General features: G+C 35.8%; 2 protein-coding genes across 2 annotated transcripts; one reads left to right on the plus strand and one right to left on the minus strand.

Moving 5' to 3' along the window:
- Positions 1 to 1,630: 1,630 nt before the first annotated feature.
- Positions 1,631 to 11,291, plus strand: LOC18433639 (Metallo-hydrolase/oxidoreductase superfamily protein). Its single transcript, XM_006843721.4, has 8 exons — positions 1,631 to 1,833; positions 1,923 to 2,034; positions 2,122 to 2,247; positions 2,344 to 2,502; positions 8,362 to 8,480; positions 8,773 to 8,961; positions 9,040 to 9,130; positions 11,042 to 11,291. The coding sequence occupies exons 1-8, from the start codon at positions 1,688 to 1,690 to the stop codon at positions 11,120 to 11,122; spliced, it is 1,023 nt and encodes a 340-aa protein (XP_006843784.2). The 5' UTR covers positions 1,631 to 1,687; the 3' UTR covers positions 11,123 to 11,291.
- A 1,510-nt stretch (positions 11,292 to 12,801) lies between these two features.
- On the minus strand, positions 12,802 to 20,782 carry LOC18433638 (Endosomal targeting BRO1-like domain-containing protein). The gene is made up of 6 exons (XM_011624794.3): positions 20,480 to 20,782; positions 18,967 to 19,134; positions 18,367 to 18,628; positions 18,089 to 18,255; positions 13,892 to 14,041; positions 12,802 to 13,261 (listed from the first exon to the last, which is right to left on the minus strand). The coding sequence occupies exons 1-6, from the start codon at positions 20,525 to 20,527 to the stop codon at positions 12,914 to 12,916; spliced, it is 1,143 nt and encodes a 380-aa protein (XP_011623096.1). The 5' UTR covers positions 20,528 to 20,782; the 3' UTR covers positions 12,802 to 12,913.
- Positions 20,783 to 25,578: the final 4,796 nt, after the last annotated feature.

A 25,578-nucleotide genomic window follows, 5' to 3' on the forward strand; every position in this document is an offset into this window, starting at 1 on the left:
GACTGAGCTTAAAGCAATATTACATGGGATTAAACTTGTAAAAGATTTTAAAAGGCTAGTGAAGATAGAAAGGAACTTCATGAATATTGTGAAATGATTAAATAAGGAGGCAGAATTCCATGCAAGTTTCAGAGCGTTATTGATAAAGTGAATGTTCACTGTATGGAATTTGAATATACTGTCAGACATATCTATCGGGAAAGCAATATGGAGGCCAATGGACTATCAAAGTTGGGGGCGACTGTTAACAATCTAATTGTTGTTCAAGTTTCTCCTATGTTTTATTTTTTCTTTTGCTTTTCTTTTTGTTTTTTTTTGATGCGGCTTACAGAGTATATTGTAATGGTTGTCGGATTACATAGTAGATTGTAATGGTTGTCAGCTTACAGAGTAGATTGTAATGGCTTAGAAAATATGTAAAACAAGTACTTTTCATCAAACACACAAAAAAGGAGACTTAAACCGTGGTGGAAAGAGAGACAGCGGGGGAGAGAGAGTGGGGCAATGGGTCGGCCTGGATATTGGGCGATTAAGATCTGTTTGGATTAGTGTATAGAAGACTTAAACCCCGGTAGAGAGATGGAGAGAGAGAGAGAGGTGCAATGGATCGGATCGAAACCGGGAATAGAAAATTTAATGTGGATCCCTCGACCTAGACCCAGACTCAAAAATATAATGTGGGATTTGGATTCGACCCAAAAATTAAAATATGTATATATTTAAGTAGGGGAAAGTTTATATAGAGCCGAGGCTCTAAACATTCAAATTTGAGCCTACCTCAAAAATTTCATTAGAAGAGGTTGTTTTGATGCTCAAATATCTTCAAATTGGTCATTTTGACATCAAGATGTATGGGCATGAGAAAAAAATGGATTTCAAGTTTTGGAAATAGTGTATTTTGTAATACATTTTTGAACCGTCAATTTTCAAGATTTTCAAGTGTTTATAAATCTGACAATCTACACTATTTTTGAAGTTTTGAACTTTATACATAAATATAAAAATATATTTTAAGGCTATCACAAAGATTTCTAGTAATGAAACCACATGATACTATTTGAAGGTAGGCTCCAATTTGATTGTTTAGAACCTAGGCTTTATACAAACTGCACCCATTTAAATATATATTAATATATTTGTATAAATTAGGGGCCATCACTTGGTGTGACCGTAAAAAAGTTCTGGCAATGAGCATGGTACAAGTCCATAGAGCGGCCCCTTTATGCATAAAAAGCCTAAAGTTAGGACCATTTTCATTTCACCCTTCCCGTGACCCAACATATGAGTTAAGACCTTTTATATTTCTATGAATTGAAAAACCCAACCAGCACGGAGTTATGACCTTTTATATTTCTATAAATTGAAAAAGGTCGGGCTCGAACCCAGATCCATATTTGAATACGGAGTTACGACCCTTTATATTTCTATGGATTGGAAAACGTGGGCCCGAACTCACATCCAGATTTAAACAGTATTCAGGTCCAAGATTTATAGCCGGGCCAACTGTAGAGTTTCAAGTTTTGCCCCAGGGTCCGTGTCCATTACCAATATCGCAAGAAAGGAGTTCGTTTTTCTGGAACACACACCCATACACTCTCCTCTCTCTATATGGATTTTATGGAGAGAGAGAGAGGATCGTAAGGAGGGAGAACTCATCTCGAACGCAAAGCCTCACTCTCTCTGTATAATGTCTACTCTCTCTCTTCATCTCTCCATTGTTCCTCACATTCTCTCTCTAAACGCACGCTCCCCCTCGCTCTTCGTCTCTTCCTCTCCCATTCGCCACTCTAAATTTTCTCTCTCTTCCCAACTCAGAGGGGCCCCCATTCGCAGGTCTCTCGAATCCATCCATGTTTGCTCCTGAAACCTTGCGCTTGTCTCCATCTTTCTCTCTCTAATTGATATTCTTTCTCTCCCTATAGATTTGGTACCAGAGTGTTTGCTGTGGTGTCTGGTGGGCAAGCATCAGAGAAAGATGAGAAGAAAGAGAAGAAAAACAATGGAAATTCGATTATAAGTCTAACCTATTTGGAGGTATATTATCATGGTCTATGCGCTTGTTTCTCACACTTCAACTCTGTGCATATTGTTTTTTACTTTAATGGGTTTTATGGGGTTCAGGGAAATAGCTGGTTGTGGGGTGTTGAGGGACTGAACATTCTTGTTGATCCAATATTGGTGGGTAACCTTGATTTTGGAATTCCATGGCTCTATGATGGAGCCAAGAAGTTCCTCAAGAATTTTCAGGTATCTCTCTCTCTCTCTCTCTCTCTCTCTCTCTCCCCCACACACACACACACACAAAAAAAAAAAACACATTTTTAACGATTTACAAATTGGCAGCTGCGTAATCTTCCACAATTGGATTGCTTATTAATCACACAAAGCCTGGACGATCACTGCCATGTGAAGACTTTGAGACCATTATCGGAGCTGCTCCCTGATTTGCCTGTCCTATCGACCCCCAATGCCGAGACAATCCTTAATTCATTGTTCAGAAACGTAAGCTACCATTGTTACTTCAAATTTTGTACTTCTATTTGTTTGTCATATTTCAGCATATCTTGGACATTTTTAGCATTCCAATTTTAGTTCAAATAGCTTTCTAGACATGGAATCCAGGAGCTTAATGTATATCATAACTTTTTCTTCTTCCTTGTAAGTGCTGCCTCTCATTAATTCTTGCACAAAATTATTGGTTTTAAATATGGTTATACGTCTTGTGGAAACGAGAGAATCAAATGTTCTTGCTCCTGAAACTTGTTGGGGAATTCCACTAAGTGTAATTTTATTAGGGTGGTTCACTTCTATTTGTTTGTCATATTTCAGCATATCTTGGACATTTTTAGCATTCCAATTTTAGTTCAAATAGCTTTCTAGACATGGAATTCCGGAGCTTAATGTATATCATCAACTTTTTCTTCTTCCTTGTAAGTGTTGCCTCTCATTAATTCTTGCACAAAATTATAGCTTTTAAAGATGCTTATACATCTTGTGGAAACAAGAGAATCAAATGTTCTTGCCCCTGAAACTTGTTGGGGAATTCCACCAAGTGTAATTTTACTAGGGTGGTATGACAGTTTTCCTTCTTGATAACGGAATTACCGGGATTCTCTGCTTCGTTATTTTCCTTGAATTCTTCTACTGATGGGGTTTTCTCAAAACCCAATGCCTAGTTATTCCTAGTACTAATTTCGGGTTGTGTTTCTTATAAATATTATTGGAGTATGTTCCCCAAAATAATTTTTTTACTTGGAAAAAACAATATCCCCAGCCCAGCTCCACATTCTGGAGAATTTCTTCAAATTGGGTAGAAGCTTTAATCCTCTTTGAATGACAGTGGCATGTATTTGGAGTATGTCACTACATTAGCTTTATCAAACTGTAATTGTATCCTGTGGTATAAAATAAATCTACACACTTTAACAACATAGAAAGATCACTTACAAGAGCTAATTATCTGTGGAAGATCACTTGCACAAATATACATGCATAATTGATATTCTGAGGTTCCTATATGATGGTATGAAAATGACAGCCCCTCTACGTAATGAAGGAGTGGATATTTTGCCCTAATGGTTTACGCTAGGGACCTAATTATTTGAGATTAGGGATCTCCTATTCACAAATGAACTAAGATGTGAGTAGGAGGTAGACGGGTCCAACAAAAATGAGATCTACAAATTACTCAAGAGGAGGATTTGTATATCTGATGTGTAAGCAGTGATCTGACCAATGTATTTCTGCCCTTTCCCAAATATACCAAGGTAAGACTGTGTGTTTTTAATGAACAGTTTAGAGAAATAATAACTATTTATGAAAGCCCATATCTCTTTTCATGGTCGATATCTACCCTAAACTGAGGATTTCATTTACATTTGATGAACCTTGACATTTCTTTTCTACACCTACATTTACAACCTGGATTTACATTGATGTTGTTCATTTGCTTCCCATGCTAAAAATCTCCCAGTAAACCTTTTAGCAGGTCACATTTTATCTAAGTTGAACATAGCAGCTGAGGTTCCAGTCTCTTTTGAGAAATACCTATAGTAGGCCACATTCTCTAATCCAAAGCCCACCATAGGGAGTACAACCAATCCTCCTTTTTCTTTCTAGGCCATTACACCCAAAGCCACCCCTTATCATCCTTGCTCTCTCTAGGTGAGAAGTCCATACTTTTTAATTAATTTCTTTAGGTTACAGCCCTCAAAACCAACTCTCTCTTTATCTCTCTGTTGAGATACACACACAAAGACACCCATTATTTTCTAGGTTCAGCATATCCGTACTCCCTTTCTCGCTCTTGATCATTGTCCTGATTCTTCCTCTTGGTTACATTCAACTTCTCTCTCTTAGAGGCAATCAGTTCTTTGATAATTGCTAGGATCCCCCAACCTTGGTCTCGATCCCACTCCAGAAAATCTCTCTCTGGATAGGGATCTCGATTTTTAAATTTTGGGATCTCGATCCCCACCTTAAAGACCAAGATAACACCCAAACGGATGGTTTTATAGCCAACTAGAAATGCGACTATGCATTTAATATAGTTGCAATGCTTGCCTGCTAAAAATAAAGAGATCCCTACTTTTAAAAGTATGTATTGGCCTAGACTATATACTCTTTAAGGTTGGGTGCAAAATTCCTAAAAAGATAGGGATCAAGATCCCTAACAATTAGGGTTCTCAATTCCTAAGATATGCATGGTACTAATGACACTCCCAATCACAGGGACCATCTAGCCTTTCATGATCCCCTCTTCATGCCCCTTGCCTCTCTAAGCCATGCCCATACAAACCTTTTTCAGAATAGTAGCAAAGGTAAGAGTCTTCCTTATGCAAGACAAGGAGATCCAGTGGGAACTGTGTGACTTCCAAAGATGGTTCCCAAATTTGTAATGGTTCCCGTTTGTCATGTCGCTTGCTTCTGAGTAGTTTGCATAGTTGTTATACATGGTTTCTTTTAGTTTCACATGGCTCTCGAAATTGGGAAATTAATCAAAATCGCCATAAGAATGATCTATTTAACATTTTACCCATTTGCAACTATTCCAACTTATGATCATGTGTAGTTTGATGGGTACTTTGGAATTAAATCAAATGATAATGGTAGGATGTTGAATGGTTCATCTCTTATGGGTATTTGGATAAATTACTCCTCTAAATTTAATATAATCATTTTTGTTTCATTTTGAGGCCAAAGTAGACTTATTGCATGTTTTAAGTGGCAAACATAGGACTTGATCATTCGTTGTGCAAGAATGTCTCTGGTGTATACAGGAATGACCTCATCCACATACAAGCCACTCTCTAAATATGGAAAATTGCTGGCTGAATGTCTATCATTTCCATGCATGTTGGCTCGTTCATTTCCTTTCCTTTGCATTAATTGATTTGAGTCATTTGATATCTTTTGAAAGGCTCATTGTCAAAGCTGATTTTCAATGCGCAATCTTGACAACTTCTCATTTGCTTTTGCAATGCAAATCCCAAAAACTTGTGTTTTCATCTCATGAGCTTGTGTGCTTGGCACTTAACATCTTGTTTGTGAATTCTTCATCTTTATTGCATTGAGGCTTGATCATTTCATCGATGGGTTTGGGTTTGGGTTTGGGTTTGGAGGTATTCCTCATCCGTGCACCCATAAAACTCATCATTCCTTCATCAGAGGGATGCCACTTTCATTTTAGGTTTGATTAGCTGGGAACTGTTTTTCTAAGCTGTTTGTTAAAAGCCGACTGTTTTACTTTTGGAAAGTGTAGATATACACTGGTTAATCACCACTTAGGTATTAGATATACAAACCCTCTTCTTGGGTTATTTGTAGATCTGATTTTGGTTGGACATGTACAGATTTCCGTGCTCAAATAAAATACAATTAAGTCCCTAGGCCTGATCCCTGGCGGGGGGGGGGGGGGGGGGGAACATTTTTATTTGATTTAATCTCACCTGGAGTGCTGTGATCCTTCCAGGTTTTTGTGTAATCCCTCAGGGTGCGATATCCAGAGGAGTTATCGTCTGAACTCTGCAATTTTAAACTTTGAAAATTCATAGTTGTTTAGCAAGGATTGCCTTTACTTGCCCCTGCATACTTCGTAAATGCTGTAGTAACAAACCCTTCTTGGGCACTAGAACAAAGCAAATATTGCATGTTATGTTTCCTTGTTATTCTGTGGATATAGCATTTGGATGCTATGTCTTAAAAGCTGATGCTATGTTTTTCAAACCAGTGAGTGTTTATGCTTCAAATCCAAGCAAACATTTCGCTTTTCTGGGCCTCAGTGTACCTAAAGGAATGAGTGAGAGTGATACTAAATCTTAGGGGCTTCCATAAGCCTTTCCTTTGTTGGATGCATATACCTTTTTATAGTGCTCATGACACTTTTTTCCTTAGGATCTCTCTTTATTTTTCTCATTTTATTTTTTTTATCAATGTTCAAAAAGGCGTACGCGGCCGCCTAGGCACTAAGGTGGCCGCCTAGGCGGCCCAGGCCCAAAGGCAACCTGTGTTGTCTTTTTTTTTAAAAGTTGGATTCCCCCACCTCCCCCATTTTATTATATATGTTATATAATAATTACGAATTAATATTATTTTTTGGTTTACCAATAAATTAATTACTATCACATGCAAAAAAGCATTTTCGATAAATTAATAATTTTGAATTAATATTATCTTTTGGTTTACCAATAAATTAATAATTACTATTACATGCAAAAAACATTTTTGATAAATTAATAATTACGAATTAACATTGTTTTTTGGTTTACCAGTAAATTAATTATTGTCACATGCAAAAAAGAATTTTCGATAAATTAATAGAATTAATATTTTTTTTTGGTTTACAAATAAATTAATTACTATCACATGCAAAAAGCATTTTCGATAAATTAATAATTATGAATAATATTATCCGTAATTATTAAATTATCGAAAATATTTTTTGCATGTGACAATAATTATTAATTTATTGGTAAACTAAAATAATAGAATTAATTTGTAATTATTAATTTACTGAAAATTCTTTTACCATGTAACATTAATTATTAATTTTATGGTAAGCCAAAAAATAATATTAATTCGTAATTATTAGTTTATCAAAAATACTTTTTGCATGTGATAGTAATTATTAATTTGTTGATGAACCAAAAAATAATATTAATTCGTAATTATTAATTTATCAAAAATACTTTTTGCATGTAATAATAATAATTAATTTATTGGTAAACCTAAAGATAGTATTAATTCATACTTATTAATTATCAAAAATACTTTTTGCCTGTGATAGTAATTAATTTATTGGTAAACAAAAAAAATAATATTAATTTATTACTATTAATTTATCGAAAATTCTTTTTGCATGTAACAGTAATTGTTAATTTATTGGTAAACCAAAAAATAGCATTAATTCAAGCTTATTAATTTATCAAAAATGCTTTTTGTATGTGATAGTAATTAATTTATTGATAAACCAAAAAAAAAAATATTAATTTGTAACTATTATTATGTAGTATATACAATAAAATGGGGGAGGTGTGTGGGATCCAACTTTCCAAAATAAAAAAGACAACACATGCCGCCTTTGGGTCTGGGCCCCCGCTTAGGCGGCCAACTTAGTGCCTCAGCGGCCTAGAGCCCAAACCACCTAGGCGGCCGCCTATGCCTCTTTGAACAATTGGGCAAAGAAGATGAATGCATCTTATGCTTCCTGTTCTGGATTTTCTTAGAATGTCCTAGAACCTCTATGAATTTCTCACCATTTCGTTTCCTTTATTACCTAAAAGATTTTGTGGCTTATACCTAATTATTTATTCATTCTTTCTACATTGCTATTCAAAAAGAATTATCGGATTATATGTGATGTTTCTCAGAATTTTGGCCTGCTGTGCCATGCTTGATTTTATTTACTTTCATCTATACAGTGAAATGGGCATGCGATGTCTCTTTTCTGTTTGCTAGCTGGCACATAGAAATGCAATGGATTTCAGAAACCCATCTATGGAACATGTGATTCAATTCTTAGATGGAACTCTCGCTTAATCCTAGTTACAGATGCAAGTACCTACTTATCAATTAAAATAAACATAACAAATACCTGTATCAACCTTCTAATGCAATATTAGTAATACCTATTTACATTTGAAGGTGTCATGACCGTTTGGCTGTTGATCTCTCTATAGATGTAGGCTACTTCATTCAATATGCACATTTTCAGTTTTCAAAATACTACATGAATTTAAGCTTGGTTTGCAAGATTTTGGTGCCTAATGATATACTTAGTTCATAGGCCCTAGTTCATTCTATATCTTAAATTTTTAACAATAAGCAAGATCTGCAGGTGACTTAATTTGTGAAAATTTGCAGGTAACATACCTGGAACCTGGACAAAGTACTGAACTGAAAAGCCGAACGGGATCAAAGGTCACCATTCTTGCTTCTGCTGGGCCAGTTCTTGGCCCTCCTTGGCAGCGTCCAGAGAATGGGTAAAGTTCAATTTGTTTTCTTTTTTATCTTTTTTGAAATTTTAACAGGTAGGATGAACCCTTAATATCACATTGTGGCCGACCACCCAGGCCAAGGGCCATTCTTTGAAGTTTGGTGTTTGTTTCCTTTTGTTTTCTATAAGAACTTTTTTTAGATTTGATTATTAATCATTATCTGATATGAGGTGCTTTCTTAAGTATGTTAAGAGGATAACTGTTATTAGGAGTAATGAGTGACTTCTATCCCCACCCTTTTCAAGTTCATTTCAATTAGTGTTTTAATGCATTCCAGGTACTTCATTATTTCTGAAAAGCACTTAACTCTTTACTATGAGCCGCACTGTGTATATGACCAATCATTTCTACAAAATGAACATGCTGATATTATTGTTACACCTGTTATTAAGCAACTTCTTCCTGCACTTACTCTGGTATCGGGCCAAGAAGATGCAGTTGAACTAGCAAAGTTATTGCAGGCCAGGTATTCTTCTATCCAGGTGCCCTACTTAGAACATAGGATTTTTCTTGGTAATGTAAATAACTTGTTTACTTGTGTCAGGTTCATTGTGCCCATGAAAAATGGAGATCTTGACAGTAAAGGACTTCTCTCTAGAATCATCTTTGCCGAAGGCACTATGGAATCATTCAAGGTGAGACCTATTCTTCATTGATACTGAAAATTCACTACATAGATGAAGATATGCTAGAACTTTAGTCAAATGATCTGCAGTTAGGATTATTTAATCTTTTCATATATTATGAATATTCTTTTACTGGCACTGTAAAATATCTTAACAATCTGTAAAAATGATGAAATAAATGCATCAGGAACTACTACTCAATTAAGACCCGAATATTATATAAAGTTACTCTTATTGTTTGCTAAATCAAACTAGTAGCCTTCATAAGCACACAATTACCATTACATTGGGATGTTCCATGAAAGTGACTATTACTTGTGATCTCATAGGTGGTGTCATGTTACACCTTTTTTAACAGGAGTCAATCCATCACCCAAATGAGTCTTCAATATACTCAATTCCTTGGTTTAAAATCTTCTTCACACTTCTTTATAGAATTCCATATTGTCACTAGATAATGCAGCGGCGGTGGCTCAGCTCAGCGCCCAACCTAGAAATTTCGGTGTTTTTGGACCGAGGCAGAGGTGCATGTAATATCTGATGGTTTCTATAATTTTTCCCTATGTGGGACTGCTGTGATACTTGTTTTTCTGTTCCAACAGTCTGGTTTTGTGTGGAGATTTTAAACATTCAAGTATCTATATCAGTCCATTTCAGATCTTCGGACTGTTTATTTTAGAACTTTCCTAGTTGAGGGATACAAGACCTTTTCCCTGTTTATCCATTAGGATCATGCTGACGTCTGATGTTATCAATTAGCTTGTTAAGTCTGGAGCACTGTTTTTAGAATCGACCGAGGAGACTCGGACTAGGTCGAGTTACTTGGCCTCGCCCTCGGCCTATGGGCGAGGCCGAGTACGACGTTCCGATTTTATATATATTGAAAATATTTCCCTTTATAATTATATGCGGTGAAGTGGCCTTTTTGGCTGTTATTTAAGCCTCAGCATTTTCACGTCCTAAGTTCGAATCCCACCAGGCATTGCCATATTTTTTTTATTAAAAATAGGCATTTCTTATTTTTGAAAAAATAAAAATAAGCCCGGCCTTATTTTATGAAGAAGTATGCATGTTAACTATGGGGTTCAATGGCAGGATTCGATACCGCAACCTAATAAAGAGACCCCACACCCTTTACCCAATGTGCTACTCAAGCGTTTGTATTAGACATAGGTATCTTATTATATATATACCTTGTTTGCCTTTGTTAGGCTCTTTGTTTTTAACAAGTCATGAACTTGGCCAAGTTACTCGAACGCGGCCGAATAACTCGTCTCAGCCAAGGTCTGAGTACCTTGGCGAAGTCGATTTTTTGAATACCACTTTGGAGCTAGAAATTTTTAGATGACTTGTGCCATATATATGAATCGATGGCAGTAACTAAGAAACTATCTGATCACAATTAAGAAGAAACTTGCAAATTACTGGTCAGAAAACTTGCAGGCATAGAAAGTATCTGTCCTTGTAGTTGCATAAAGGACCTATATCAAATTTGTAGTGTGTTTGGGCAAGTCTGTTCGCCAATTTGTTGATTAAGAAAATTGACGTGCATTTCATGCAAAATGGAAAACAGTGGAATTATTACATCCAGAGAGTTCAAGATTGTGAGAGTTCATTTTTCTTTATCAAAATATTCATATATGTTCTTTGTTTTGGTTCTTATGAATGTGTTTTGTCATGATTTGACCAAAGTGTCTCACTATGTTGACAAATCTCCAAGTATCATGTAATATGGGTGGTTTCTATGTCATAAAGAGTACGGTTTTTTGTTTTACTCGTTTACAATTTATTGATTCAGTTCGACCTGGTACTCTCTCTCTCTCTCTCTCTCTCTCTCTCTCTCTCATATATTAGTGGTAGTGCGTGTTGGACCTCATCCATTACATGGAACCTCATGGATTTCTATCAATGTTGAACTAGGAACTTCTGTCAAAGGAGCTACCTGGTGCTCAAGTGCTAGAGCCCACACCTGGTGTACCACTTGAAATTCCAGGATTCTGAGATCAATAGAGGTTATGTTTGGATGATAACGGTTGTTTCCTTGCATATAAATATCGATGTAGAAAGTGAAGCTCTTTATCTCGATCAGTTCTGTAAATTGTTCGATATATTCATTATATGCTGTGTAAAATGTATAATGTTTAGAAATGGAAAAATTTTATTTTGTGAATGCAATGTGTCCATTGAATATACGCCCACTGAAGGACTTCATGGAGATTGCCTATACAAGCTAGTTGCCAGCTCTTGCACTTAGCTAGACAGCGACCATTTTGCATTGCTTAATCCTTTCAGATAAGTATAATCTGTTTCTTGGGGGAATATCAAATTAAATGATAGATGATATTGCCCCATTGGCAAGATTTGCATGTGAAGGCATTACTGGATTGTTTCACATGCTATATGTACCACACTGTTCAGTTGTGGGTATCTTTGCCATTCGCCCAATCAAAAAGAAAAGTATAACTATTTATCTTCGATACAAGTTAGTCACAATTAATATTAATATTGATCATTGGATGTAAAATTAGATGGTCACATTTATTCCATTAACCAAGCTTAAACTTCAAAAAAAAATTTCTCGAACTTTTTGACACCCAAGCTATCAAAGCTCAAACTTCAAAAGAAATATTTTCAAACTTTTTGACATTCAAGCTATCAAATTTTAGATCGGATGGTTGTAGTAATTGTGACCCTTTTGATAACAACCCCCATCAAAATCACTAGAAATCAAATAAAGAAGTAAAAGATAAAAGGATGGTATATAGGATACCATAAGCCAATTTAAAGACATTTTCAGATGTAATTTGGCCGGGAGGGGTGTTTGATTGACAAATCTTGAATCAATTCCCAATACAATTGGAATCTCAAACTTGAATTCTTTCAAAAACACTTTTTAAGTTGTTTTGTGAAAATTCAAACTAATACACACTCACCACCACCACCACCTCCACGGCACCCCCACCCCAACCGCCAAGCCACCACCATCACACTAGTGCCACAGCCACTTCTGCACTGCTACTACCACCAGTACCACCACCACTCCCACCTGTTTCAACCACAACAATTGTACTGCAACACCATCACGACCACCACCACTCCACCTGTTTCAACAAAACCAGTACACTCCACCTTTTTCAACAAAACCACAACAATTGTACTGCAACACCATCTCGACCACCACCACTCCACCTGTTTCAACAAAACCGCAACAATTGTACTGCAACACTATCACGACCACCACCACCCACTATATGACCACTACCACTGCACCATCAGTCGCCCTTAAGAGAGCCAATGATAATTGATCCAATTTTTATCTGGTCTACTACAAATTGGAAAGGAACACCATCTGAACAAAATTTTGAAATCAAACAGCATCAACGTATACAAAGAGATGTCAGTCTAGAGATCAAAGGAGAGCTCAACTTTTCTTCTTCTTTTTTTTTGATGACAAGCTTACATGGGAATGGAACTTGAGACGTTGGGCTGTGAAAACCAAGCCTCTACTGTCTTGACCCAAGCCCTATTCCTAAGGAGAAAGCTAACTTTAGAACAAAGAAAATGGGGAACACAGATCTACGCATCTTCACGCAAGGGAAACAAACATTACAGTTTTCACTTAAAACTGCGAAAATCTCACTGAATACACGCAAGCTAGATGGATGCATTGGAGGCAAAGATTCAAAAATAAACTCTGATCAATGGCAAACACTGAACAACATAATTCTCCCAGTCGCTTTTCTATCAATAAGTCAATCTTACCAATCATTTCTCTCAATCATCCATATAACATTAAAGCATGAAAACAAGTTCTCTCTCTAGTTTTGAGGGGGAATAAGGCAGAGCGCTCGCTATTCTCTTACCCTCCAAAATTGGCAGCTCCTCGACACAAGGAAGCTTTTGGTGCCATATGAAACCTCTCTCATACTCATATTTCCTAAGCATCTCACTGAGAGCATCGACCTCTTGCCGGTAGACCAAGTCCCACAACCCTTTACCAGGGGATTTCCCCTGCAAGTTGGCCATGGCAGACTGCAAAACACCAACAGCAAATCCTAATTGATCAGCCCCCCTGAAATCGGCAGCAATATGCCTCTGGCTTCTTGCTTCATGAAGCATGCGGCAAGATGAAATGAATGCCTGCACGAGAAGAAAGGAATCATTGTTCAAATTCGCATCGAACAATGACCAATCAGATCTTTTTTTTTAAGGTTTTTCCAGTTTTTTGGGTAAACTTTACTGAACTCCTTTATGTTCTTTGCTCATTTGTTAAAATTAGCATCGAACAATGACGAATCAGTTCCTTTTTTTATTAAGGTTTTTCAGATTTTTGTTCGGTAAATTTTACTGAACTCCTTTATGTTCTTTGCACATGTTTCTAACTCTTAGAAGCAGTTTCTAAATTTTTAGCAGTTTCTTAGGTGCATAATAAATTGAGATAATGGGAAGCACACCCACAAGTAAAAATTTCAAACAGTCACTGTGATCGATGGTCTAGAAGTTTCCATTTTTCCAGGAAATAGGACCTCATGCTGGGCCTTTTTGCAGAAGTTATGGAAATACTCACACTACTAATTAACTGTACTGATGGCTGACTGCACAGAAATACATAACTGGAAAGGCTCTCGGTCAAGGGTAAAAATGTACTACTCAACTATATCATTATTTTTTTTGAAATACATCTCTCTGTCACCGCCTGTTCTTACAGATAAAAAGAATACTCACCAAAATCTTTTTGAATCTAAATTTATTTTAGATATCCACACTCACCAAAAGCTTATCAGAAACACCGTTCCAGTCATCTGCCTTTGAATTTAAGATCAATGTGGCTTCATCAAGCAACTGTGTGATGCCATAGTGCAGTTTTGCTAGAAGGCTTCCACTACTCTCCTTTTCTTCAGCTTTTCTTACAATCACAGCCTATGGCTCAAAGATAAGACCAGATCAGCATGCAATTAAACTAGGAGGGCGAAAACAACTTTCGAAGAGTTAATAATAAAAGCACAAGTTCTCATAATGTAAAGCTTGGAGCAATTTCTCACAAATAATAATGAAGCATCATGTACCACCAATAGGAAAATGATGAAACATTAGATGCCACTGCATTCTAAATATTACATAACATATTTAAGTAACTTTCTTTCAGAAGTAGCAACCACAGTTTGTTTTGACCAATTTCACTATTTCCAGACCACAACTGCCAGAGCATTTTTTGACCCCAGCATATTTCATGTAACCCAAGGAATCATGTTGAGGATTCTACTCTAAACCTAGAACTAGCCGCCAAAGCCATAAACCACATATAGACATGACCTTTGGAATGACCAATTCACTAAGAAGAGGTTCATCTCCTTTAATTGTCTCTACAGGATTGTAGGCATTATGAAATGGAAAACACTCTGTCATTCCATCCAAGCAAACGAAATCCGCAATAAATCACGTATCAGGCACATAAGCTTATGGATGACCTTTTTTATAAAAAAAAAAAAAAGAATTCATCTCCTCTCCCAGTACATCTCTTCACATAAATTGTCCCTCCATCTTTTAATTCGTCCAAGAAGTCATGAAATGGCTTTGACTCTCTCTCCCAAATTCTTTTAATTTGCACTTTTCTCTTTTACATTCTTCTCTATTTGCTTATGCAAATCTATCTCTTGGGGTTTGGGTTTCTCTCCTCGATCTCTCTAGCTCCTCTCCTCTCTCTCTCTTCTCTCTGATATCTTCTCTCTTAATTCTCTCTTTCAGCCTCTTCCTAGGCTTCTTTTAGGCCCCTTCTACCTCCCTTCTACCCCTCTCCCTCTCTTTGTTAGCCCTCGGGTTCAATCCTTTGGCTCCCTTCTTTACCTATTTTCCTGAACTCAGTGAAGTATGGTGGTAAAATGGCTTATTTGTTTGGTAATGAATTAATTCAAAAAAACTAAAAAAGAAAACATATAAAAGATGATGAGTTCTTCTCTCCTCTCTTAAATCATCTCTCTCCCTTATCAATTTGTCCAAGAAGTCACAAAACAAGCTTTGACTCTCTCTCCCAAATTCTTATAGTTAGAATTATGTTATTGTCTTTATTTTTTGCTTCTGCAGACCTCCCTCTGGGATTTTTCTTTTTTTTTTTTATCTGAAAGGGGTTTTTCTGTTGATGTACGTGCAACACGTGAGGCAGAAAGAAAATAGATGAGAGAATCAGTCAAAGGGGGGTGCGGTGAGTGCTGTGGACAACTACCAACAGTCCGAAACCAATAATGTAAACCAGTTTGGAGAAGTAACACACTCTTTTACATAAATGAAGGCCCTTTAGGCAAACCACTCCAAGCCTGTGCCTTCATTTCTTGTACCGCCTTCATGGTAATAAATCACGCCGAGAAAAAAAAGAGGAAAGACTAGAATGGCGATAAATTATATCCAAACCTAATTCTTCCTTCTTTTTTTTTTTAAAAAAAAGTGAAGGCTTATGGATGATGTTGTGGTGACTTTCCCAACAATCACAAAAGAAAATTGCAACATTTAAAGATATTGTCCCCTAACACTGCAACCCCTTGGGAGAAAGCATATACCCATGATCCTCAATGTTGAAGCTTGTCATTTATAGAATCCTCATAAGCTGACCAATAAAATGCTTCCATAATATTTTAGTGACAAATTTTGGAGGCCAAACAAGCAACCCTCATAGCCATCAAATTCTTCATAGATAAAGCTAATGGACAGAAACAATAGAAGAATCCAAACCCCTACACTGTCCTATCCTAATTTACTTTTCCTTTGCATATTTCATGCTAAACCATGCCAAGGAATCCATGCTTGCAAATTGCTAATGGAGAAACCACCAAGAGAATCCAAACTCCCAGCCTACACAGCATCCTTAATGTTTCCCTATCCATCTTTTTGCTGTTCCTCCAACTCAGAGATGCCCAGAAAGCCCTAGCATCCATTTCTCCAGTTTCAATTTGCACCTCTTATTTTTCCTGGGTGGTTCAGCAATGGCATTCAAACTTGGGACGTAATGTCGCAATGTCAACACTGTAACCAATCAAGTCCAAGCTCGAATCCTACAATTCCCTACCTTTAGTCCTTATGTTTAGTCGTATTTTGAATTCTTCAAGAACCATTCTGCAAGGACATATTCCATAACTCCTAGGATAACTATTCTGCAAGGAGATTGTCTACACCATTTATCCATCACTTTTCCCATGTTCTATACACATACCTCCTAAAATCCTCACTTGGATCTCATAGAGGGACCGCCAAGAGACGCTAACGTATCATCCTACCAGATCTCCTTGCATATGCCAAGATTTTAAATTTTAAATTTCTTATTTTTATTTTTTGGTTAAAGGAGAAGTAGCAACTTGTAGTAGGTACCGACCATATGGAGAACCAAATATACATTGAAAGCAAACCAATGAACAGATTAGTGGATGATTGACTTAAATATCACTCATTAACAGCTATGGCTGCATATAACCCTGCAAAGTTTTGTGGAACAACAGTGAACTTAAGGTAGATAATTCATAACTCAGTTATACTCGGTCAAAACTTGATCAAAATTCAAATTTGCTAAAAAACTCAATAAAATGTCAAACAATCCAGATACCTAGCTCAAACTTGACAAAGGCTGAGACACTAAGGAAATAGGTTCATATGATGGTTTGAAGAGGCCTATCGAGCGAGCCAAGTGGACTTGGTTGAGCTCAAAATTGACTCAATGAGTAGTATTTCACGACACACAGAGCACTATAGCATAATGCATGTGCTAGTAGTAACTAGCCACAGCATGGTTCCTAATGAGAATATCAAACTGCTGAATCCCAATATGATCACACTTTTAGGCCCCATGTGGATGGCTAAGCATCTCCATAAAGGAAGAGAGTTGTTTATGAAAGGGGAAAACATGTAATTTTTGTCGCAGAGTTTTGGACGCTCTCACAGCATTTAGTTAATAACTAGATTTACAATAGGGAGGTGCCTGTGACAGTGGAGCGGACCAAGCCTGGCCGCCTTTCACCCCTAAATGGGAGAAGGCCAAAAAACGGTCCCATTCCCAAAAATTTGGTCCATCCAAACAGAGCCTTAACCTGTGAATCCAATGAACTAAAATGCACCCAGATGGCTGCCTAGAAGTAGTGCAGCGGAAATCTACCAAACCCAACAAGGGCAATGTAACTCCCAGTTCTGTGATTGAACGACATTGATCCCTTCGGTCTTGTGCAAACTACAAACCCAATAGCTCATCTAATCGCCAATTATGGTAACCCCTGTCTCTAAAATTATTATCCCAAATAACCCCGTGGTCATGGAACTCCCTAAGTTAAATTAAAAAGCGTGTTTAACTCTCTCCTTCCCTTTTTATTGTCCAAATTACAGAATTTATCCTTCTTCTTTTCTCTAATAACCTCATCATAAAAATCAAGTTTGTGATGGCTCTTCTAACTTGTGAGGTTCACGAAATGTGAGAGAGAGAGAAGCATCCAGGGAAGGTTGCTACAGAGAGAGGGAGGAAGAAGTTGATGTGCGAGGAAGAAAGAGAAAGTGAAGGAGAGCTTGTCCAGGATATAGATAACAGGGTGATTAAGAAACAAGAAGAGTAAATCCTATAATTTAGACAATGGAAAAGGTAAGGAGGGGGTCAATCGTCCTAAGGAGGGGTTCAATCGTCCCTTTTTATTTAATTATTTCATGCATGACTATTTCCAACAATAATTGAAAAAGACATTCCTACTTGTCAAGAACCAGACATAAGTCTTGCATGAAAAATTGAAAACGGGTAAACAAACTGCAACAGAATAGAAGTTAGTTTGCTTCAAAACAACTGAAAACAGACAAACTGCAACAGAATTAATTATTAGTTTGCTAATGAAAATGCTACAAATAATTAGGGTCAAAAGATGCACAGCGTGACTATTTAAATAAACGAATACAAAAAATTGCATATATAATATATCCTATGGAAAAAGATAACCAGAAAGAACCAACCTGTGCCTCAGCCATGCATATCAGGCTCATAATGGAAGTCATAGAGGACGTAATCTCTGGGGGCCTTTCTTGTGGAAGCATGGGTTGTAGAGGAGGCAGCACCTCTTCAGCCAAATACTGATAAACCCCTGCTGCCCTCCTATAAAGAGTTGCCGCTTGAACTAGATCTGCAAAATCCAGCTCACAAATATGCAAAACAAAATCAGAATCTTATGATAGTATATACACTCTGAAGTATTTCGTATGCACACTATGCAAATCCAATTTTAGTTTAGTACCTGATGATAATAGTTCCAAAGCTCTTTCTCGTAATAAGGCACCATAAAGGAAAAGGGCCATGCCAAGTTCAAATCGCAAACTATCGATTTGAAAGAATTTTGGACCTCCAAGATTGAAGATAGAGGATGAACTCAATACACTAGACCATCGCAGTTTGAGTCCTGATGTCCATTGAGTAATTTGATCTTTGTGTCCAACTAACTCAACTTGCAACACTAAGTTCTCCAATAAAGGAATATAGTGGTCTAGCTTGTATAAATCCTGAGGAAGACACATCAGAAATAAGAGTCCATGCGCCTCGTCTAATACAAAGCACAAAAAATTTTGAATGATAAAAAATGTTAGGTACAAAATAATCAAATGGTGCACAGTATATGGTACTCTAAAGGGTGTCCACCATCCATTCCTAATAATGGACAGTAGAAATCAACCTACACATGCCTGCAAGTTCATTCACTTGGGCACAATCCATCTCCAACATCTTCCACCAAAAGTGAATGGCGGATGTCCCTTTGGAATACCGCACACCATGCTCCAATAGATTATCGTATGGTTTTCTAAAACCTATATAAAAAAGATAAAAGCAACAAAAAGACAACCTGTTGACATCGAGAAGTTATTCCTCCATACATTTCTCTTGCTATTGCTTCAGTGATGAAGCTGCTCCCATTTATAGACTCCTCAATTGCCCTTCTCCTAGAACTTAGCTCTTTCAGCTGAGCTAGCGTACCAGGATCATGTGCATGGTAGGTTTCCTCAAAAATAACCTATTGGATTGTCAAATTATAACCAAAAAAAGAAAAAGAAATATAGCTGATTGTTTTGCAATGCATGTACTGCTTGTATTGATCTTATGCGAACAATGTCTATGGATAAGAAAATTTATGAGTTTAGTTTTCCCTTTTCTTTTCAATTATGGACTTCAATTGCAGGATACTGGTTGTAAAGTAAGACGCCTTCGAAGCACTACATGTAATGAGGCAAAATTGAACGATCATTCAAAAGCGCTTCCATCGACATATGATGGAAGTCTGAAAGCAACCATTTACAGAAGAGAGCTTATTGTACAAGCAAATTGATAAACTCCACCGTGTTACTAACTGCTGCTAGGCTAGTTTAGGGAGACCATTCATGGCTGAAGCCTAGAAGGCGCAATGTCTTATAGGGATTGCATCTAAAAACCTCAACATCTGGAAACTTATTATATCAGAAAACAAATGCTATCCAAGTTAATAATCAGTGGGATGACAACAAAGATAAACTGTGAATAGTTGATTTCACGGTATCCAATAATCATTTCATAATATTCCAATTGGAAGTTTCCGTGTCATGATCTTCTCCAATACACTTTATGACAGAGGAACACTTTCTTCATGAACTTAATTAATGTTATTTTGAATCATCCTCTTACCCATTGCATTGTTTTAAGGTTTTAAATTAGGATCTTTCCTCTTTTGTTTGTACGAGGTAAATTATCCATGTTGCTTTCAGAATATTACACCCCAATTGCAAACATAAAGTGTCAACCCAGAATAATTATTCCCATTGCAGATTATTGACTTCAATTTTTTACACAGGAAAGACTGGAAGCACCTCATGTTCATGAAATATGCATGGCTCATTCCCTCAAGTAAATAAGAATTATTGATGGCCATTTTTTTTAAAAGGTAAATTTTTTGTTCTTTTTTTTACAAAATAAGGCATACTTCACAAGTCTGCACTGCCAAATGAGCTCCACAGTTAATCACGAACGAGAACACATTATTTACAAGACTAAGCAACCATATATGTCCCACAGTTAGGATTTTAAAACTCATCAATGATAACACATAATTGACAAGCGTGCATAACCATACAAGCTCCACAGCTAGGATTATAGACGTCGGAATGAATCTCATCAGATTATTAAAACTAGATTGAGTCCCAACAATTTTGTCTAAATTTAATCACACCACAAAACAGGTCCCTCATAATTTATCTAAAAGATGGATGGAAAAAAAAAATCATGATCAAACAAATTTAATGTAAGAAAACAGCCACCAGTAGAAAGAAAAATATAAGACATTACTTTTACTAAATGTGAATAAGTGAAAGTTTGGATGAGATAAATACTTTCTTAGTTTTCAGTTTTGCTGGATCACAAAACTGTAGCAGCATCATTCAAGGATGAAAAAATCAATCCCCACTAGCATGATTGTTTTCTATTTCTGTATTTTATTTTACTGGTGCGAATTCACCACCTGCACAAAAATCTCAAGACCCACTACTCTAAAAGCCCTAGAATACCAAAATTTGAGTGCACCCAAGCTCATATAACTAATCAAGAGTCCGAAAGAAGTTCAGATGTGTCGTCCATGGTCTCTCCTTTCTTCATCTCCCTATTGTAACTAAGCAACCTCTCTCTCATCTTCTCCTGCAAAACAATTCAATCATGGAATAAACGCATCAACAATCGCCAAAACCTTAAAAACAATAACTTTAACAGTTAATCAATTCCCCTAAAATAAGTGACTGAAACTAACCGAGAAAAGAAGGTAAAAAGTCACTAAACAGCAAGCCCATTAGTATTACAGAATCCAAAACGAAGAAAACCCAAATTAATCATGGCTGCAAACATGACTAATAGAAGGCAATTATGAGTTTTTATCAATGGAATCACATAAAAGGTATAAAACATATGGAATAATTTAAATCATGAACCCATAACAATCACAAGAGAGAGAGTAAAACGACTAAATTCATGAATCACATAAGAGAGAACTGAATTCATGAATTACATAAGAGAGAAGAATGAACGAGAGAGCGAAGCAACTGAATTCATGACTTACAAAACAATCAGCGAATTGGGGAATAGATAGTTACACGAACGCAGAGAGAGAGAGATTGCCAGAGAGATAGATTGTTAGAGAGAGATTGTTAGAGAGAGGGGTGGAGACCTTATAGTGGACTTCAATCTTGTACTTGAGGTAATAACCGAGAGCTCCTCCTATTAGGGTTCCTGAAATAATTCGGAAATAAGCCCACTTCATCGTCGTCACCTTCCTTCCTCACGAAGTAACAATTATCCCTCCCTATCTCATGCCCCACAGAGCACAATGCACCCCTAAATTAATTGTGATATTGATAACTACCGCTGAAAATTAATATTTACCAACTCGCGGTATCTTTGGTACAAAACAATAGCCATCAAGTTGGGGAAATAATAAAATGGGAACGGTTTCTATACTTCCGCTAGAGGATAGAAGATCACCTACCGTCCTGCCGTCTAATGTTGATCAAGAGAGCCACTTGTTTGATCTTAGATCCCCCATCTCAAAGGATTTTATTTTAGTTTTTTTATATGAATTGTTGTATGAATATGAAATTTTGCATGTGCCACCTTCTCATTGGAGCGCACTTATAAAAAATATTAAAAATAATTTTTTGATAAAATATAATAACCAAAATACCTTTTGAATCTTTCAAAAGTATTTTGATCATTTTATTTTATTAAAAATATTTTTTAATATTTTTTGCTAATGCGAGTTTAATAGAAGATTGGACGTCCAAAATTTAGTGTCAAAATAATTTATAGAAAAAAAATTAAAAATAAAATAATGTAGAGACGTGACATTGTGATTGGGGCAATCTTAACCCTCCATTCAGAATGGCTCACAATTTTTTATACCTATATCAATATTTACTACATTATTAAACCAGAGTTAAAGGGAGTTAAAGGAGTGGACATATGACAAAATAATAAAAAGTGACCCTATCATCAGAGATGAGAGAAGTTAGGTATCCTAGATATTAGAGGAGTTTAGTCCAAATTGTAGGATTTATTTCCTATTTCCCATAGTAATAAGACAAAATTAATATTTAATAACACTCGTTATCTTTGGTACAAATACAAACCATAGTCAACAAGCTGGGGAATAATAAAATACAAGCAGACCAAAACATCAGTAATAAATCTATTTTATTTCGAAAAGTTGGAAAAAAAAATTGATGTAGAAAATACAAATCACCAATAAGGTAAATTATATAATTTTGAATATTTTAGATTTGGTTTAAAAAAATATAGTAAAAAATCAAATAAGTAGAGATGGCACAATCTATATCTATCTATACCAGGGTTTGAAAACTCGGCGAGTCAAACTGGACTCACCCGGTTCGACTCGAGAATCCGCATACCCCGTGCTGGTTCCACTTCAATATCGGGAATCGCCCGTGTCTAGATAGAACCGGGCGATTCCCAATAGTGAATCGTCGAGTCTCACCATTGACTTGCTCAAAAATACGGGCTACACAGTGTTCTTCATGGATTTCATCTTTTTTTGTCATTTTCTTATAATTTTTCATCTTTTTCAGCCTTATAATCTAATCTTGCAGGCTTTAATTCAAATTTTTCAGCCATTTCAGTCAATAAAATGCAGTAAAATCACCGATTTTGATCAAAACAATTTGGATCGAAGAGTGAGTTTTAGGGTTTCCGCCATTTCACTTATTTCAAGCGAAAGAGGGCATCATTTTTTGTAAAATTTCAAGGTGATTGATCGTAAGAGTATTGTTCAGAAGTTTTTGTTCATAATTTGTAATTATTTTGGAGGAATACATATCAATTTTTAATTTGAAGGCACGAGTGCACGAAAAACAAGTAAGAACTGTGTTTTTTTTTTTTTTCCCGCCATTCTATCAAATTCACACAATATTTTACAAATAATGTGTTAAATTTATAGGGTTTTGATTCGTTATCGTGTTGTTTATCATCACATGTATTCAATTTGATTTTATTTATTCAATTCGAGCTTGATTTTTGAGAAAAAAGACTAATGTCTGTGAAGAAAAAATGGACTGCTGTTTTTTTTTTTTTTTTTCCGCCATTCTATCAATTTTACTCAATATTTTGCAAAGAATGTGTTAAATTTATAGGGTTTTGAATCCTTATAGTCTTGTTTATAATCACATGTAATCAATTTGATCTACTTTATTCAATTTGAGCTTGATTTTTGAGATTGAATTACTGATGTCTGTAAAGAACTACGTTTTTTTTTTTTTTTTCTCAATTCAATAGATTTTATTTAATTTTTTAATAATAATGTGTTAATATTATAGGGCTTTGATTCCTTGTAGTGTTGTTTATCAAAACAGGTATTCAATTTGATGTATTTATTCGATTTGAGGCAGATTTTTTATTTGGAATGACTGATGCTAGGTGGGTGTGTGAAGAGCTGCCTTTTTTTTTTTTAATTCATGATCAATGTTTTTGAAAAATCGTGATTTTTCGAAAAATTGTGAAAATCATGACCAGGTTTTGATTATCAGGAGGAATTAAATAATATTTTTAAATTTTATTGTTAAATTTTTAGTTCAAAAAATTGCATGTTGATAGATTATTTATGGAAAAGAATACATGTTATTATATTTTTAATGCAAAACTGTATTTTTTAATTTGTTGTTAATACAAAAAAATACATTAACAAATACATGTTGTTAAACTGTATTATATTTTTAATGCAGTTTTGCATTAAAAGTGTATTTTAAATTTTTAATGCAAAAAATACATGTTGTTAAACTGTATTATCATGAGGAATTAAAGTGAGTATCATTGTAAAAAAATCGTGGCATGTATGATAATTATATTATCTTGCATTTTCCAAATTTTATTAATAATTTTTTAATGCAAAAGATGTATGTTCTTGATAATTGAGTTGTAGCCATATTTGGAGCTTGCATTTTTTATTATATTATCTTGTATATTTGTAATTGAGATGTACAACTATTTACGATCATTTCAATTGAGTTGGGATTGTGCCCCTATATCATTGTAAATTTTATTTGTGGCATTGTGAATGACTATATCATTGTAAATGTTTTTTGTGTCAAATATACGTGTAGTGGCATTATGGATGATTATATTATTGTAATTTTTTTTTAATTCTAAGTGTGACTTATACAGACTTTTTTTTTATCTATAATATTGCATAAATATATATTTTTTCTCAATAGGAACTAATTCATGTTTGTCGAAATGAAGATTTGTGACAAGTCCGTATGTATTGGCATTGTGAATTATTATACCATTGTAAATATATTTTTTATTGATATTATATCAATGTAATTTTTTTGTTCTATATGTAGTGGTTGATATAGGCTAGTTTAATTTATAATGTTGCATAAATAAATTATTTTTCCCAGTAGGAACTAAAATATTTTTGTCAATAGTGCATTAACAACAAATATAACTTCATGAACTACCCCTACATATTATCACTACACATGGTGATTATTTTTCATGTTGAACTGTCAAGTTAATTTTTAACCATTTACATATTAAAACAGTTGAACCATGACAAGATCTGCGGAAGACCATGTATGGCAACATGGGGTCAGACTTGATCCCCAACAAAAAAGACAAAATTATTTGTAATTACTGCCAAAGAGTGATAAGTAGTGGAGTACATAGGTTTAAGCAACACTTGGCAGGAGTTAAGGGAGATGTTTCTGTGTGCAATAGTATCCCTAATAATGTAAGAAAGCAGATGACGGCTTTCTCAAGGCTATCAAAGGTAAAAAAATTACAAAGTAGAGGATAGATGAGGAGATAGCTAGTTTATATACGCCATCAAGCGAGAATGATCCAATAGAGCAATATAATAATGACTTGGAGATGGCCACAAGAATGAGTTTACAGCAAACAGACCAGAGGGAACGCGAGTTTAGAATGCCTGATGGTTATGATATGGGCATGCATGGAGGGCCTAGCTCATACATGCATAGCGGGTCCAGCTCGAACATGTATGGCAGGCCCAGCTCAAATATGTATGGAAGAATTGGCGGCAATATGTATCAAGAGAAATCAGATGTTGAAGAAATTGTTTCTAGCTTATCTAGGAGTGTCAGTATTACAAGTCATGGTCGTATAGACCCATTTCTGTCACAGCCTAAGTCAGAACAGATGACCCTCAAAGGCATGGTGAAAGGTACGAGAAACATGTTGGGCAGATATAATGGTAAATGGTTTTATGATAAATGGATCCCCTTTGATGAAGCCAATAGCCCATATTTTCCACCTATTGTCAACGCAATCCAGAGAGCCGGGCCCGGGGTAAAACCCCCGACGGCATATAAGCTCAGTGGGCCAATATTGGATGAAGAGGTGGAGAAAGTTAAAAAATGGATTGAAGAATATAAATAAAGTTGGCCAAGAACAGGCATTACTCTCATGAGTG

Source organism: Amborella trichopoda, chromosome 12, assembly GCF_054954075.1.
Source record: "Amborella trichopoda isolate Santa Cruz 75 chromosome 12, AtrichopodaSantaCruz75HAP2 v2.0, whole genome shotgun sequence".
NCBI lineage: Eukaryota > Viridiplantae > Streptophyta > Magnoliopsida > Amborellales > Amborellaceae > Amborella > Amborella trichopoda.